Raw genomic sequence first — 18,015 nt, 5'->3', positions numbered from 1 at the left:
CTAGCTCTTATAGTCTTTGAGCATTAGGCGCTGAAAGGGACGGACAGACGGACAGACGGACGGACAGACGGACGGACAGACGGACAGACGGACAGACAGACATGGCTCATTTTGAGTATCGGGTATAAAAAAACATGTCAGCAACATATCTATTTGACATGTACTAAATGAAACATGGACTAATAGGCACCGTAATCTTGTTTGCGATAGCAGAGCACTTTGGCGGTCAAAGAGGTTACTTTTCACCACACCAGTCCACCGAGACACCACCTCCCCCAGACCCATTGAACGCCTTGGGCCGCATTACAAATATTTTTGAGTACATTTATGTGTAGATCAAAGTGCATTCTATTAAATTAAACTATTCATGGGTGCCTACTATGCCGTTTTTCTCTGTGTGTATCCTCTGTTTTTAAATTTGTAATTTTCAGGGAACCAGCTTGGCTTTGGAAAACTCGTAACCTTGTGCTCGTACTTTACACCAGAGTATCAGTTCACTCTGCAACAACAGGCAACCAGAATTGTTGAATAAAGCACGCACACATACTGTAAAGCCAGGCCGAGGCTGCTGGCCGAAATACCCTTCAGAATGTCGAATGCCAACCCCAATGACAACAACAACGAGCAGCCCCCAGCCGCCAAGAGGCAGCGATTGTCAGATGTTGCAAGTAAAGATGAAAGTACTTTGAATGAGATTTCGACTACTATGGACAGCAGTGAGGGTGAGGTCGGCGGGTCCTCGGGTGGTGGCGTCTCCGATCTTCGTGAGCGACTGCATAACATACTGGTGTGCGTTGTGTGCCGCGAGGTTCCACAACCACACGACTTCTATCAGTGCAGCCATGGGCATATCATGTGTGAGGATTGCAAGACCGCCGTTCTGGCTGTTGCCATCTTCAATAAAACGCGTGCCTGCTGCCCCAGTTGTCGATCGCTCATTAGAAACTACGATCAGGAGCAGAATCTAGTGGTGCGCCAGACCCTCTGGGAGCTACCCATCAGCTGCCCCAGCTGCAATGACCAGTTCTCAGATAGGAAAGATCTCTCCAGACACTTGGAGTTCGTTTGTGAGGGGCGTGTGGTTTGCTGCAAGTACCACTGCGTGGGCTGTTCTTGGAAGGGCCCCTACAAGGACAGCGTCTCACATGATTCCGACTGTGGGTTTCCCCAGAAGCAGGGAAAGGAGATCCTAGATATGCTGCATGTCGAGGACAGGGAGCTTGAGGCCCAAAAGCCCGTGTTGCAGCTCCATCTTGAGAATGAAGTGGATACACCGCTCAGAGGGTTTACACCCACGGACCCTCGAGTCTGAGGTAAGGTTTTGGAGAACCAGAACTCGTCTGCAGCATACCTCTGATGATCTCTTATCCCGATCCCCACAGACGATTCGTGCCTTTGAGGAGGATTGGGTGCTGCGTCTACGTCTGAAAAGAGCTGGGGAAAAAATCACCGTCAGCGGCCAGCTATTGCTTTCGACTACCCCACGAGTGTCCCTCATGGTTGACCATTTGATCCAGATGCCGCAGAGTGTCTGCAGCGCCAAGCAGCTGCACGACATACGCCCGCGTATCTACCGCCATATTTTCGATTCAACCGGCAAGTGCGCAAACCGCCAGGAGCTTCCCTTGGCGGGACCTCAGGCCCTGTACCGGCTATTTGCCATGACCCGGATCCAGCTCCGTTTGTGGATGTTTTTGCATTATTGAGCTGACGCTAAAAACCTTTAAATTGTGGTTTAAACCTTTATTGGGCACATCTTTTGATTTGATTTTTAAATTCGTTGCTTTAGAGCTGAATTTTTAGGGTTTGGGCGCCTTCTGGATCTGCTCGTTCACAGCAAGACCTTCTTCAGCAGCAGCGTTGGCCTTATCATGGAAGTCGTGCAGAAGCAATCGAGTAAATTAGGCATACGTTTTTGTCTGGTCTGTTAAGGTCGGCTAGTGTCGGCTAGACTTACCTTAACGCTATCCTCGTTGAAAAATTCCTTGACCTTTGCCAGCAGGTCGTTGAGCTGAGCCTCCACTGGCTTGGTGGGCTCCTCACCAGGCACGCGAGCACACATGCACACCTGTAAGCAGAGTTACAGTAAAACCACAATCAGTCAAAGCAATCTTGGCTATTTTTATACCCGATACTCAAAATGAGTATTGGGGTATATTAGATTTGTGGTAAAAGTGGATGTGTGAAACGTCCAGAAGGAATCGTTTCCGACCCCATAAAGTATATATATTCTTGATCAGCATCAATAGCCGAGTCGATTGAGCCATGTCTGTCTGTCCGTCCGTCTGTCCGTCTGTCCGTCCCCTTCAGCGCCTAATGCTCAAAGACTATAAGAGCTAGAGCAACGATGTTTTGGATCCAGACTTCTGTGATATGTCACTGCTCCAAAAATATTTCAAAACATTGCCCCGCCCACTTCCGCCCCCCCAAAGGGTGAAAATCTGTGGCATCCACAATTTCGACGATACGAGAAAACTAAAAACGCAAAATCGTAGAAGATGACTATATCTTCTAGAGTGCAAAATCTGAACCAGATTGTATAATTATTACAGCCAGAATCACGAAAACAATTTCACTCTTTCTCGCTCTGTCTCACTCTAACACACAGGTTTCATGGTCGGTTTTGCCAATTGCAAAATATGAGTTCAAGGATCTCAAAACCCTTAAGAGCTAGAGCAAACAAATTTGGTATCCACACTCCTGTGATATCGGACCTTGACCGTTTCCTGTCAAAATTTCGCCACACCCCCTTCCGCCCACACACAGGCAATCAGAATTGTTGAATAAAGCACGCACACATACTGTAAAGCCAGGCCGAGGCTGCTGGCCGAAATACCCTTCAGAATGTCGAATGCCAACCCCAATGACAATAACAACGAGCAGCCCCCAGCCGCCAAGAGGCAGCGATTGTCAGATGTTGCAAGTAAAGATGAAAGTACTTTGAATGAGATTTCGACTACTATGGACAGCAGTGAGGGTGAGGTCGGCGGGTCCTCGGGTGGTGGCGTCTCCGATCTTCGTGAGCGACTGCATAACATACTGGTGTGCGTTGTGTGCCGCGAGGTTCCACAACGCGTGCCTGCTGCCCCAGTTGTCGATCGCTCATTAGAAACTACGATCAGGAGCAGAATCTAGTGGTGCGCCAGACGCTCTGGGAGCTACCCATCAGCTGCCCCAGCTGCAATGACCAGTTCTCAGATAGGAAAGATCGCTCCAGACACTTGGAGTTCGTTTGTGAGGGGCGTGTGGTTTGCTGGAAGTACCACTGCGTGGGCTGTTCTTGGAAGGGCTCCTACAAGGACAGCGTCTCACATGATTCCGACTGTGGGTTTCCCCAGAAGCAGGGAAAGGAGATCCTAGATATGCTGCATGTCGAGGACAGGGAGCTTGAGGCCCAAAAGCCCGTGTTGCAGCTCCATCTTGAGAATGAAGTGGATACACCGCTCAGAGGGTTTACACCCACGGACCCTCGAGTCTGAGGTAAGGTTTTGGAGAACCAGAACTCGTCTGCAGCATACCTCTGATGATCTCTTATCCCGATCCCCACAGACGATTCGTTCCTTTGAGGAGGATTGGGTGCTGCGTCTACGTCTGAAAAGAGCTGGGGAAAAAATCACCGTCAGCGGCCAGCTATTGCTTTCGACTACCCCACGAGTGTCCCTCATGGTTGACCATTTGATCCAGATGCCGCAGAGTGTCTGCAGCGCCAAGCAGCTGCACGACATACGCCCGCGTATCTACCGCCATATTTTCGATTCAACCGGCAAGTGCGCAAACCGCCAGGAGCTTCCCTTGGCGGGACCTCAGGCCCTGTACCGGCTATTTGCCATGACCCGGATCCAGCTCCGTTTGTGGATGTTTTTGCATTATTGAGCTGACGCTAAAAACCTTTAAATTGTGGTTTAAACCTTTATTGGGCACATCTTTTGATTTGATTTTTAAATTCGTTGCTTTAGAGCTGAATTTTTAGGGTTTGGGCGCCTTCTGGATCTGCTCGTTCACAGCAAGACCTTCTTCAGCAGCAGCGTTGGCCTTATCATGGAAGTCGTGCAGAAGCAATCGAGTAAATTAGGCATACGTTTTTGTCTGGTCTGTTAAGGTCGGCTAGTGTCGGCTAGACTTACCTTAACGCTATCCTCGTTGAAAAATTCCTTGACCTTTGCCAGCAGGTCGTTGAGCTGAGCCTCAACTGGCTTGGTGGGCTCCTCACCAGGCACGCGAGCACACATGCACACCTGTAAGCAGAGTTACAGTAAAACCACAATCAGTCAAAGCAATCTTGGCTATTTTTATACCCGATACTCAAAATGAGTATTGGGGTATATTAGATTTGTGGTAAAAGTGGATGTGTGAAACGTCCAGAAGGAATCGTTTCCGACCCCATAAAGTATATATATTCTTGATCAGCATCAATAGCCGAGTCGATTGAGCCATGTCTGTCTGTCCGTCCGTCTGTCCGTCTGTCCGTCCCCTTCAGCGCCTAATGCTCAAAGACTATAAGAGCTAGAGCAACGATGTTTTGGATCCAGACTTCTGTGATATGTCACTGCTCCAAAAATATTTCAAAACTTTGCCCCGCCCACTTCCGCCCCCACAAAGGGCGAAAATCTGTGGCATCCACAATTTCGACGATACGAGAAAACTAAAAACGCAGAATCGTAGAAGATGACTATATCTTCTAGAGTGCAAAATCTGAACCAGATTGTATAATTATTACAGCCAGAATCACGAAAACAATTTCACTCTTTCTCGCTCTGTCTCACTCTAACACACAGGTTTCATGGTCGGTTTTGCCAATTGCAAAATATGAGTTCAAGGATCTCAAAACCCTTAAGAGCTAGAGCAAACAAATTTGGTATCCACACTCCTGTGATATCGGACCTTGACCGTTTCCTGTCAAAATTTCGCCACACCCCCTTCCGCCCACACACAGGCAATCAGAATTGTTGAATAAAGCACGCACACATACTGTAAAGCCAGGCCGAGGCTGCTGGCCGAAATACCCTTCAGAATGTCGAATGCCAACCCCAATGACAATAACAACGAGCAGCCCCCAGCCGCCAAGAGGCAGCGATTGTCAGATGTTGCAAGTAAAGATGAAAGTACTTTGAATGAGATTTCGACTACTATGGACAGCAGTGAGGGTGAGGTCGGCGGGTCCTCGGGTGGTGGCGTCTCCGATCTTCGTGAGCGACTGCATAACATACTGGTGTGCGTTGTGTGCCGCGAGGTTCCACAACGCGTGCCTGCTGCCCCAGTTGTCGATCGCTCATTAGAAACTACGATCAGGAGCAGAATCTAGTGGTGCGCCAGACGCTCTGGGAGCTACCCATCAGCTGCCCCAGCTGCAATGACCAGTTCTCAGATAGGAAAGATCGCTCCAGACACTTGGAGTTCGTTTGTGAGGGGCGTGTGGTTTGCTGGAAGTACCACTGCGTGGGCTGTTCTTGGAAGGGCTCCTACAAGGACAGCGTCTCACATGATTCCGACTGTGGGTTTCCCCAGAAGCAGGGAAAGGAGATCCTAGATATTCTGCTGCATGTCGAAGACAGGGAGCTTGAGGCCCAAAAGCCCGTGTTGCAGCTCCATCGGGTGCTGAGTGCTAGCCGGGTGGAATTTTTTACCTTGAGAATGAAGTGGATACACCGCTCAGAGGGTTTACACCCACGGACCCTCGAGTCTGAGGTAAGGTTTTGGAGAACCAGAACTCGTCTGCAGCATACCTCTGATGATCTCTTATCCCGATCCCCACAGACGATTCGTGCCTTTGAGGAGGATTGGGTGCTGCGTCTACGTCTGAAAAGAGCTGGGGAAAAAATCACCGTCAGCGGCCAGATATTGCTTTCGACTACCCCACGAGTGTCCCTCATGGTTGACCATTTGATCCAGATGCCGCAGAGTGTCTGCAGCGCCAAGCAGCTGCACGACATACGCCCGCGTATCTACCGCCATATTTTCGATTCAACCGGCAAGTGCGCAATCCGCCAGGAGCTTCCCTTGGCGGGACCTCAGGCCCTGTACCGGCTATTTGCCATGACCCGGATCCAGCTCCGTTTGTGGATGTTTTTGCATTATTGAGCTGACGCTAAAAACCTTTAAATTGTAGTTTAAACCTTTATTGGGCACATCTTTTGATTTGATTTTTAAATTCGTTGCTTTAGAGCTGCATTTTTAGGGTTTGGGCGCCTTCTGGATCTGCTCGTTCACAGCAAGACCTTCTTCAGCAGCAGCCTTGGCCTTATCATGGAAGTCGTGCAGAAGCAATCGAGTAAATTAGGCATACGTTTTTGTCTGGTCTGTTAAGGTCGGCTAGTGTCGGCTAGACTTACCTTAACGCTATCCTCGTTGAAAAATTCCTTGACCTTTGCCAGCAGGCCGTTGAGCTGAGCCTCAACTGGCTTGGTGGGCTCCTCACGAGGCACGCGAGCACACATGCACACCTGAAAGCAGTGTTACAGTAAAACCACAATCAGTCAAAGCAATCTTGGCTATTTTTGGTTTTTAGTTTGTTTCACTGGTCCTGCTCTTTACTGAAGAACGTTGACTTGAGTACTCATAGCGACAGATCGTTTTGCGTCGCAGCCGAGATGAAACCGAGAGCCGGGCTTATTACCGGCGCCACTATCAAGGTCAAGTGCTTAGAAGCGTACGTCCCGGTCCGCCCAGATAAGAGAGTGGAGTGAAGTAGAGTGCTCAAAGTAGAGTTATAGACTATGTAGCATACTATGTGGGCATGGAGGACATTTTACTACCCATTTAGAGCTCTGGCAAATGGTCGAGATAAGAATTTATATAAAAAACGAGGGTGAACGTTGTGAGTTGCTGCGGACACCGCAACTCTACGGTTATACCCGATACTAAGTCGGTATGGCTCTCCTCCGGCAGATGGCGCTAATATTTAACGACACGACAAAGAGTGCGTGCGAGAGAGACAGAAAATCAGTCTGAGCGTGACGTCGGGCGCTGCGTAGCCACTGCAAATTGATTTGTTCCTTTTGGCTATAAAAATGATCTGATCTGATCCAGATTCAGCAATCTAATAGATATGGTCATTATCTATGATTCTGCGTTTTTAGTTTTCTCGAATGTGCAATATTGTTGATGCAACAGATTTTCGTCCTTTGTGTGGGCGGAAGGGGGTGGGGCGAAATTTTGAGATATACGTTTTATAGTGAGATCTAACAGGAGTGCGGATACTAAATTTGGTTACTCTAGCCATAATAGTCTCTGAGATTTGTGAATATCCCCAGATTTGCATCCTTTGCGGGGGCGGAAGGGGTGTGGCGAAATTTTGAAACAAACTCGTCTCGGTCTGATATATTAGGAGTGTGGATACCAAATTTGGTTGCTCTAGCTTTTATAGTCTCTGAGATCTAGGAGCTAATGTTTTACTCTAAGCAAAGCCGCCTATGCTACGTGTGTGTTAGAGAGAGACAGGGCGAGAAAAAATGAAATTGTTTTCTTGATGCTGGCTATAATAATAATACGATTCAATTCAGATTCTGCATTCTAAAAGATATGGTCATTCTCTACGATTCTGCGTTTTTGGTTTTCTCGTATCTCTAAAATTGCCAAAGATTGTCGCCCTTTGTGGAGGCGGAAGTGGGCGGGGCAAAGTTTTGAAATATTTTTGTAGCAGTGACATATCACAGAAGTCTGGATCCAAAACATCGTTGCTCTAGCTCTTATAGTCTTTGAGCATTAGGCGCTGAAGGGGACGGACAGACGGACGGACGGACAGACGGACAGACGGACAGACAGGCATGCCTCAATCGACTCGGCTATTGATGCTGATCAAGAATATATATACTTTATGGGGTCGGAAACGATTCCTTCTGGACGTTACACACATCCACTTTTACCACAAATCTAATATACCCCAATACTCATTTTGAGTATCGGGTATAAAAATAGCCAAGATTGCTTTGACTGATTGTGGTTTTACTGTAACTCTGCTTTCAGGTGTGCATGTGTGCTCGCGTGCCTCGTGAGGAGCCCACCAAGCCAGTTGAGGCTCAGCTCAACGACCTGCTGGCAAAGGTCAAGGAATTTTTCAACGAGGATAGCGTTAAGGTAAGTCTAGCCGACACTAGCCGACCTTAACAGACCAGACAAAAACGTATGCCTAATTTACTCGATTGCTTCTGCACGACTTCCATGATAAGGCCAACGCTGCTGCTGAAGAAGGTCTTGCTGTGAACGAGCAGATCCAGAAGGCGCCCAAGCCCTAAAAATGCAGCTCTAAAGCAACGAATTTAAAAATCAAATCAAAAGATGTGCCCAATAAAGGTTTTAAACCACAATTTAAAGGTTTTTAGCGTCAGCTCAATAATGCAAAAACATCCACAAACGGAGCTGGATCCGGGTCATGGCAAATAGCCGGTACAGGGCCTGAGGTCCCGCCAAGGGAAGCTCCTGGCGGATTGCGCACTTGCCGGTTGAATCGAAAATATGGCGGTAGATACGCGGGCGTATGTCGTGCAGCTGCTTGGCGCTGCAGACACTCTGCGGCATCTGGATCAAATGGTCAACCATGAGGGACACTCGTGGGGTAGTCGAAAGCAATAGCTGGCCGCTGACGGTGATTTTTTCCCCAGCTCTTTTCAGACGTAGACGCAGCACCCAATCCTCCTCAAAGGCACGAATCGTCTGTGGGGATCGGGATAAGAGATCATCAGAGGTATGCTGCAGACGAGTTCTGGTTCTCCAAAACCTTACCTCAGACTCGAGGGTCCGTGGGTGTAAACCCTCTGAGCGGTGTATCCACTTCATTCTCAAGGTGAAAAATTCCACCCGGCTAGCACTCAGCACCCGATGGAGCTGCAACACGGGCTTTTGGGCCTCAAGCTCCCTGTCTTCGACATGCAGCAGAATATCTAGGATCTCCTTTACCTGCTTCTGGGGAAACCCACAGTCGGAATCATGTGAGACGCTGTCCTTGTAGGAGCCCTTCCAAGAACAGCCCACGCAGTGGTACTTCCAGCAAACCACACGCCCCTCACAAACGAACTCCAAGTGTCTGGAGAGATCTTTCCTATCTGAGAACTGGTCATTGCAGCTGAGGCAGCTGATGGGTAGCTCCCAGAGCGTCTGGCGCACCACTAGATTCTGCTCCTGATCGTAGTTTCTAATGAGCGATCGACAACTGGGGCAGCAGGCACGCGTTGTGGAACCTCGCGGCACACAACGCACACCAGTATGTTATGCAGTCGCTCACGAAGATCGGAGACGCCACCACCCGAGGACCCGCCGACCTCACCCTCACTGCTGTCCATAGTAGTCGAAATCTCATTCAAAGTACTTTCATCTTTACTTGCAACATCTGACAATCGCTGCCTCTTGGCGGCTGGGGGCTGCTCGTTGTTGTTGTCATTGGGGTTGGCATTCGACATTCTGAAGGGTATTTCGGCCAGCAGCCTCGGCCTGGCTTTACAGTATGTGTGCGTGCTTTATTCAACAATTCTGATTGGCTGTGTGTGGGCGGAAGGGGGTGTGGCGAAATTTTGACGCAAAACGGTCAAGGTCCGATATCACAGGAGTGTGGATACCAAATTTGTTTGCTCTAGCTCTTAAGGGTTTTGAGATCCTTGAACTCATATTTTGCAATTGGCAAAACCGACCATGAAACCTGTGTGTTAGAGTGAGACAGAGCGAGAAAGAGTGAAATTGTTTTCGTGATTCTGGCTGTAATAATTATACAATCTGGTTCAGATTTTGCACTCTAGAAGATATAGTCATCTTCTACGATTTTGCGTTTTTAGTTTTCTCGTATCGTCGAAATTGTGGATGCCACAGATTTTCACCCTTTGGGGGGGCGGAAGTGGGCGGGGCAATGTTTTGAAATACTTTTGGAGCAGTGATATATCACAGAAGTCTGGATCCAAAACATAGTTGCTCTAGCTCTTATAGTCTTTGAGCATTAGGCGCTGAAGGGGACGGACAGACGGACAGACGGACGGACGGACAGACAGACAGGGCTCAATCGACTCGGCTATTGATGCTGATCAAGAATATATATACTTTATAGGGTCGGAAACGATTCCTTCTGGACGTTACACACATCCACTTTTACCACAAATCTAATATACCCCAATACTCATTTTGAGTATCGGGTATAGAAAAACGAGGGGAACGTTGTGAGGGGGAACTGCGTAGCCAGTGCAAATTGATTTGTTTCCTTTCGCTATAAAAATGATCTGATCTGATCCAGATTCAGCAATCTAATAGATATGGTCATTATCTATGATTCTGCGTTTTTAGTTTTCTCAAATCTGCAATATTGTGGATGCAACAGATTTTCGTCCTTTGTGGGGGCGGATGGGGGTGGGGCGAAATTCTGAGATATACGTTTTATAGTGACATCTTAAAGGAGTGTGTGTACCAAATTTGGTTACTCTAGCCTTAATAGTCTCTGAGATTTGTGGTTGCCTCAGATTTTCGTCCTTTGCGGGGGCGGAAGGGGGTGTGGCGAAATTTGGACAGGAAACGGTCAAGGTCCGATATCACAGGAGTGTGGATACCAAATTTGGTTGCTCTGGCTTTTATAGGTTCTGAGATCCTTGAACTCATATTTTGCAATTGGCAAAACCGACCATGAAACCTGTGTGTTAGAGTGAGACAGAGCGAGAAAGAGTGATATTGTTTTCGTGATTCTGGCTGTAATAATTATACGATCTGGTTCAGATTTTGCACTCTAGAAGATATAGTCATCTTCTACGATTCTGCGTTTTTAGTTTTCTCGTATCGTCGAAATTGTGGATGCCACAGATTTTCGCCCTTTGTGGGGGCGGAAGTGGGCGGGGCAAAGTTTTGAAATATTTTTGGAGCAGTGACATATCACAGAAGTCTGGATCCAAAACATCGTTGCTCTAGCTCTTATAGTCTTTGAGCATTAGGCGCTGAAGGGGACGGAAAGACGGACAGACGGACAGACGGACGGACGGACAGACAGACAGGGCTCAATCGACTCGGCTATTGATGCTGATCAAGAATATATATACTTTATAGGGTCGGAAACGATTCCTTCTGGACGTTACACACATCCACTTTTACCACAAATCTAATATACCCCAATACTCATTTTGAGTATCGGGTATAAAAAATCGCGTACGAGTAGGAAAAGGATACTAGGAAACGGGATACAGGGGGTCAAAGGGACAGATCAGCATGGATACGTAAACGAAGAAGATCACCGGTCAGATCTTTGTCGGCTGCGGTATCGCTCATGATCCTTCAGGGCCACCTATTAACAGTCAGGATCCCTTCAAATAAGCCTGCTATTCGATATTGTCTTACATTTATAGGGTATTACTATACAGCATATACTGGGGAAGGAATATCATAAGGGCGAGGTAGGGTATAATGATCTTAAATCTATAAAACTGATTAGTAGTAGGTATATATAAATGCACGAGCATGTATAAAACCGTGATTATGGTTGAAGACCAACGAATAGTTGCCGCACATTCATTCTTTTCAGATGGGGGTTAAATCGGTGGTACGGGCACGTGTCCGGGAATAACCAATCCGTAACTTCTAGACCAGCGTTGTAATACGTAGATACTAGTGGTGCTAATCCTACGCGGAAAAAACAGGAATTTTTCAACGGGTCTCTGTAGCTGGGTGGATAATTACCTCAACAGAATTACACCGCTGATCGAAAAATTTTACTGAACTGTGGGCGTTCGTTTTCCAAATGGTCGAACGGCTGCCCCAGTATTGACGATATATAACTGGCGCGTCCACTCAAATTAAATGATCACTTTGAGCCGCACTTGGCACTTGCACTAGGCTTTGACTTTGGCTTGACCTTGGTTTAGAGAACTGGGTCAGCTCTACAAGACTTCTTTTTCCACGGCCGGTCACTCTGACGGTCACGAGGAGAGAAATAAAGAGGCCCAGCCTACTAAAAACAGCAACCCACGTTTTCCCACACTTTCTATGGTCTTCTTCTGTTATACAGGATCCAGACACAGCAATATTTAATAAAATATAGTGCACGGCAGAAAAATTGCATATCAAAGCGTTGCCGCTTGGTCGCAAAACAGCTGTTGATAAGCTTTATCAAAGCTCACAAGATTTTCAACTCGAATTTTTTTACGGCCTAGTTTTAGGCTGTAATTTTGGGAGTTAGCCGTGGATAATTAAAATACAAGAAGACACGATAAGCGTCGAATATTACACCCCCGCTGAAATCACAGTTTGGGGTCTTGCTAACCAAAGCGTGATCCACACTTGGAGTGCTGGATACGATTTATTGTTTAATATCATTTGCGTGATATTTACCAATATTTACCAAGCGAGGACCCATACTGGGAGCCTCACATAGTAACAAGAGTTAAGTGATTAATAAGACAACCTGAAAATATAGTAAGTCGCAATGGAGCGAGATTTGTATTAGTCACAATCATATGCTATGGTAGTAAATAAGCTAGTTAAGTTTTGCATAGCCGAAATCCCGCCAAACGGCCAGCTCACACGGAACAACCGCAAAGAAGACAGCGAGGAGAGAGAGCTATGCTCAGCCGGCAGCAGAGCGGATCTCTTTCGAGAAAGTCCCGTTGGCCCGAAAACGAGCGCTAGGCGTGGGGAGAACGTCGAGCGACCGTGGCGAGAGAGGGAGTCGATTTTTGGAAGCGAGGGAAGACGGAACGTCGCGGACAGTGAAGAGATAAAGAAAAAGTGTTGAACGGCCGCGCGCCAGAGAGGAAAGAAAAAGCATGGACGAGCTGCAGGAACACAGGCGCCGGATCCGTGGGTGAGCTGGCCGATGGCCAAGGTAGTAGTAGGAGTAGAAGGGAGTGCAAGGGGAATCAATCCAATAAAACTTCGATCATATAATTAAGAACTCTTTGGCTTCCATTTGTTTTCTCTGGTCGGACCACCGACTGCGGTCATCTCTCCACCCCCTCCCCTTCCGTTTTCCTGACTGTTTTCGGTCACTACGCTCCCGCTCTGACTCTGGCAACAGGGTTTTACCCTGCTGGAGTGAGAAGTGGTACGCGTTTCGGCAGAGGCGCCCCCCCCCTTATCCTTTTCCTTCACCTCCCCGGACCCGCGGCCCACCTCGACCTTGGCAACAGGGGTTTTACCCTGCTGAAGTCGGGGAGTGCAGCGTCTCGGGTGGGTTTCGCGCCGCCCGGCCCAACGCCCGCTTTCCCCCCCCCCCCCTAATTTCTCCCGAAGGCCCCGTCGTTGACGGCGGCTCGGCGATCCCTGCGCCAACGACCCGCCTCCCCCCCCAGTCTCAACGTCTCAGCAACTTACAAATAAACTGTAGGTGACCCTGGGCTGACTGAGACTGACCCCAGCCTAGGATCACTACTTTACAGATGGCGCCCGAGCAGGGACAGTTGAGACAATTCAAACGATAGTTTTCTGGGGGGGATTTCACCCTTCGTGGCCTAAAGACCCACAAGTAGATCGCGTAGGTAGCGCCGCATCAAACCGAGGAGAAATTTATAGGGTATCAATAAGAAAATACGATACGAAGGTACAGGCCAGCAGCGAGCAAAGCGTGGCTGAAAAGCTGTACAATCCCCGTTAGCCGTCGGCAAATGAAGAGGAGAGAACGGGAAAGAGGAAATGAGAGACGAAAACGACAGAATGAAAGTACAGCCCGCAGCCAAGCAAAGCATAGTGATGCCCTTCCCATGTCCAGCAGAAAGAGAGAAAAAAAAAAAAAAAAAAATCCAAGTGAAGCACCAGCGACGAAGCAGCACGCAAAGCAGAACGAAAATTCCGTGGCCCCCGTTATACTCAGGCAAAACCATGCGGGATCATAGCGCCCGGTACAGTGGGGAAAGAGCCAAGGGCAGCCAGACCTCTGTTACATTTCAGTGGGGAGAGAGGGGGTGAAGACCGGAGAACAGTTCTGGGCGTCGGCGGCGGGCATGTGCCGAACGACCCACGAGTATAATACATGAAATTATCCCTTCCTCATACTACCCGCACCCCCCGATCTTCGACTATTTACCTAACCATTCGCCCGCGGCTCTCTCGCGGGGTGTTCTCGGCCGATTCCGAGACGTCGACGTCGGCAGAGGCTCGGCCGTTCAGCCAGACCCAATATAAGCCGGGTTGTATACAACGCAAGGGAGAGTCATCCTCAGCATTCGGTCAACATACAACGTGTGAAACAGAGTGATCCCCTGCCTTCGATCAGTACACAACGCGCAAAATACAGTGGTCCCTATCCCGCAGCATACAACGTGCGAAAGACAGCGATCCGCGTCTTCTGTCCACCTCGCGCTCCCCCCGAAACTGAACACGAATCAACGGATTCTAACCGGAACAATCCTGCAGAAACCAACGACTAAAGTACCCCTGAACAAGCGCGTGTTAATTGCCAGCCCCCGTGTCCAGGTCCCCGACCAAGACGGCCCACCGGTAATTCACCACCGAATAGCCTCGCACGCGTCCTCGCCGTTTAAGGATTCAGAGCCCCGTCTTTCGCCGCGTCCTTAGCTACGTTTTTCGATTCCTCGGGCGACGCCCCAGACATTTGATCGTAGACCACGTGCAGCAACAGTGACCCGGACCAACTCAACATGGGAGTCAAGTGGATTTCGGTCAGGCGCAAGAACGAGTTGGAGATGATTGCCGCGGAGCTTGGGTTAGACAGCGCTGGAACTGTCGAAGAGTTGAGACGTCGACTCGCGACCTTCGCAAACTCGGCCGATTTACCAAGTACGGCGCGCTCTCGGTTGGAGGAATTGGAGGCCCAGTACGGAGTCGCCGTGACTCCAGAGGTTAAGCCACTTTCTCCCCGCCCTTCTACACTCGCGCCTCTTAGCCTACAACCCCATCCCCCGGCTGCGTATGATGTCGTACCCGCCAGTAGCCGTAGTATCGTGGCGTCGGGATCCGCTGTGCCGGCAGAGAGCCTACTCCATGGCATCGACGTCGGTGCCGCGCAGAGAAACCTGCACGGTAGCAAGGACCCATCAACGAAGGGGTCCACCTGGAACGAGGAGCATTTTAACGCTGCGATCACCGAGAAAATGGTCCGCTGGGGAATCGTGTTTGATGGGTCCGGCGATCCGTTAAGTTTCCTTGAGCACGTGCAAGAGAGGGCAGCCACTTATAAGATAGATCTACGACACTTATCACAAGGAATCCTCGTGTTGTTGACCGGTCGGGCCGAGAGTTGGTTTCGAACGAGCCGCCTTAGTGGAGAACCATGGGAGACCTTTCGCAAAGAGTTTTCAGAGTTTTTTTTGCCTCCCCGGTACTTTCAACGGCTAGAGGACGAGATCCGAACCCATTTTCAACGACCAAAAGAAGCGTTTAAAACGTACCTCGTGGACATTCGACTAATGATGCAGCGCGCGGGATACACCGAGGCTCAGGAATTGGAAAGGATATACGATAACATGCTCCCGGAATACCAGTTGTTTACGAGGCGAAAAGATTTTGATTCTCTCACCGAATTAACACAACTGGTTGTGAACTTCGAGGTGACGCGTAACAAGGGACAGTCGGAGCTCACGGGCTACGCGAACCAAGCACGAGACACCCATCCCCGGGAAACTTTAGGGCCAACGGCTGGTCAACGAGGACCAAGGAATCACGCGGCTGCGAGGACACAGGATCTCCGGCACGATAGAACCCAGGTGAGGGATTGGTCGACGGACTCGCAGCAGCCGGATGTCAGGAATGGAACCATCCTCCAAGACGCCGACACCATAATCGACGTGCAGCATGCTTGTAGGAACTGCGGCGGGTCCGGACACTTTTCCAGGGAGTGTAAACAGCCCCAAGTCTTATACTGCTGGGACTGCGGCCGTCGCGGGCTACGCACCATCGAATGCTGTCGCAGGAATTCGTCGGGAAACGGACAGGCGCTTCACTCGGCAGGGGACCGGGCGAAGACCGCCACTCCCACCCCGAGGCAGTAAAGGGAACCCTGCGGCTGGAGAGAGGACGAATTCGCGCGCAAGTAACCATGGAAGGAGAGGACCTACTCGCTACTCTGGACACAGGCGCCACACGGAGCTTCGTTAGCGAACGCAAAGCCCTGGAGCTGGACAACGGACAGAGCGATGGTACGAACGACGATCAGATTGGCGGATGGGTCCCTTCGGGAATTGACTCAGGCGCTGATGGCAGACATACGACTAGGAGATCAACAAGTAAAGATGCCGGTGCTAGTAATGAAAGACGTGCTGGATGACGTCCTCCTCGGGATGGATTTCCTATGCGGAATAGACGCGACCCTGCAGTGTGGAGGAGTCCCCTTGCGCCTGAAATTTAAACACAGCCATGATACCAGGACTCAAGACATAGGATCCACATCCCGCCTGGATCAACCTACGAATCTCGGCCGAGACCGGGTCCCCAGCATCAAGAACCGACGAGGAACGACGTGCCGAACGAGGAGCGCGTGGCCGATCCCCTGGGATCCATGATGGTGAGGTGGGAAAAACTTGCGAGGGACGACGTACCGAACGAGACGTGCGTGGCCGTTCCTTCAAGGAATTCTAGGAATTCGGACGAGGTCTCGACCCCGGCAGGATACCAACCCGGATGGACATCGGCGCTCCCCGGCCTCGACCACAGAGCCATGCTGAAAAACCCCTTCCGGGTACACGAGGTACAGCAGCGATCCAAGAAACGAGTGCGATTCGAACCCGGCATCGGCGACAACGGGCCCCGCCGTAGGCGCACCAGGGAACGGCAACGGACACAAGGAGCAACAGTGGCCACCGTGAGTATATCCCAATTGCCCGACGTTTTGACCCCTGGATTCGAGCCCGAAGACGACGAACCCCTGGAACCCTGGATCACCGAATGGTTGCAACAGGAACTGAAACAATTCGACGGCCTCAGCGGAGTGTCCCCCATTGCAGAACACACCATCGTGATGCGCGACAACAAGCCTATAAAACAACGTTATTATCCAAAAAACCCCGCTATGCAAGCCGTCATTAATAAACAGGTCGACGAACTGCTTAAGGAAGGGCAGATTGAACCTTCGAAGAGTCCACATAGCGCCCCAATTGTCCTCGTGGGCAAGAAAACGGGTGACATCAGGATGTGCATAGACTTCCGACAGTTGAACGCGCGATCAATCCCCGACGCGTATCCCCTCCCCAGGATTCAACACATATTGGAACAGCTGAGAGATGCCAGGTACATATCGACCCTGGACCTGAAGAGCGGCTACTGGCAAATTCCGCTTGCCCCAACCAGCCGCGAGTGCACGGCGTTCACCGTGCCGGGCCGCGGAATGTTTCACTGGAAGGTGATGCCTTTTGGCCTTCACTCCGCCGGCGCGACCTTCCAGCGAGCACTGGATAGCGTGATTGGCCCTGACATGGAACCACACGCATTCGCCTATCTTGATGACATTATCGTCATCGGGCACACCGTGGAGGCCCACATGCGGCATCTTGGGACAGTTCTACAGCGGCTGCGCAAGGCTAATCTTCGACTCAACAAGGACAAATGCAGCTTCTTCAAACGCAGACTGAAATATTTAGGACACGTCATCAGCGGGAACGGCATACACACGGATCCTGACAAGATCGCCGCAGTGCGCAACCTGAAACCCCCGGCAGGTGTCAAGGAACTTCGCCGATGCATCGGTATGGCCTCCTGGTACCGGCGGTTTGTACCCAACTTTTCCGAAATAGTAGAACCCATGACTGCGTTGTTAAGGAAAGATCGGCAATGGAAATGGTCGGAAGAACAGGAAAAAGCCTTCGAGGAGTTGAAGATCAGGTTAACTGAAGCGCCGGTCCTCGCCTGCCCTGATTTTTCTGAAAAATTCTCATTGCAAACCGACGCTAGCGAACAAGGATTAGGAGCCGTCCTTACACAAAAGATAAGGGACGAGAAACGAGTAATAGCCTACGCGAGTCGACGCTTGTCCAAAGCCGAGGAGAACTACTCCGTTACTGAGAAGGAATGCTTGGAATAGTGTGGGCAATCCGCAAGCTGCGCTGTTACTTGGAAGGATACCGATTTGACGTGATCACGGACCATCTCGCCCTCAAAAGTATCAACTCGATC

At 49.8% G+C, this 18,015-nt stretch overlaps 2 protein-coding genes and 1 long non-coding RNA gene across 3 annotated transcripts; all 3 read left to right on the top strand.

Annotated features, from left to right (window-relative positions):
- Positions 1 to 641: 641 nt before the first annotated feature.
- Positions 642 to 1,439, top strand: LOC113567224 (cysteine and histidine-rich protein 1 homolog). The gene is made up of 2 exons (XM_026994398.1): positions 642 to 1,313; positions 1,383 to 1,439. Exon 1 carries the CDS (start codon positions 707 to 709, stop codon positions 1,310 to 1,312), a length of 606 nt encoding a protein of 201 aa, XP_026850199.1. The 5' UTR covers positions 642 to 706; the 3' UTR covers position 1,313; positions 1,383 to 1,439.
- Positions 1,440 to 5,011: 3,572 nt separating this feature from the next.
- LOC113567226 (cysteine and histidine-rich protein 1 homolog) lies at positions 5,012 to 6,078 on the top strand. Its single transcript, XM_026994400.1, has 3 exons — positions 5,012 to 5,211; positions 5,277 to 5,685; positions 5,755 to 6,078. Exons 1-3 carry the CDS (start codon positions 5,012 to 5,014, stop codon positions 6,076 to 6,078), a joined length of 933 nt encoding a protein of 310 aa, XP_026850201.1.
- Positions 5,631 to 5,811, top strand: LOC113567222. The gene is made up of 2 exons (XR_003409373.1): positions 5,631 to 5,685; positions 5,755 to 5,811. It is a non-coding gene; the product is annotated as an uncharacterized LOC113567222 (long non-coding RNA).
- Positions 6,079 to 18,015: the final 11,937 nt, after the last annotated feature.

Source organism: Drosophila persimilis, unplaced genomic scaffold, assembly GCF_003286085.1.
Source record: "Drosophila persimilis strain 14011-0111.01,24,50 unplaced genomic scaffold, DperRS2 tig00002531-arrow-arrow-pilon, whole genome shotgun sequence".
NCBI lineage: Eukaryota > Metazoa > Arthropoda > Insecta > Diptera > Drosophilidae > Drosophila > Drosophila persimilis.
This window is presented reverse-complemented; position numbering and strand designations above follow the sequence as displayed.

Coding starts and splice junctions, on each gene's coding strand:
- LOC113567224 (XM_026994398.1), top strand. CDS start 707: ATGGACAGCAGTGAGGGTGAGGTCGGCGGGTCCTCGGGTGGTGGCGTC.
- LOC113567226 (XM_026994400.1), top strand. CDS start 5,012: ATGTCGAATGCCAACCCCAATGACAATAACAACGAGCAGCCCCCAGCC. Junction 5,212..5,276: donor CGACTGCATAACATACTGGT/GTGCGTTGTGTG, acceptor ATCGCTCATTAG/AAACTACGATCAGGAGCAGA. Junction 5,686..5,754: donor CACGGACCCTCGAGTCTGAG/GTAAGGTTTTGG, acceptor CGATCCCCACAG/ACGATTCGTGCCTTTGAGGA.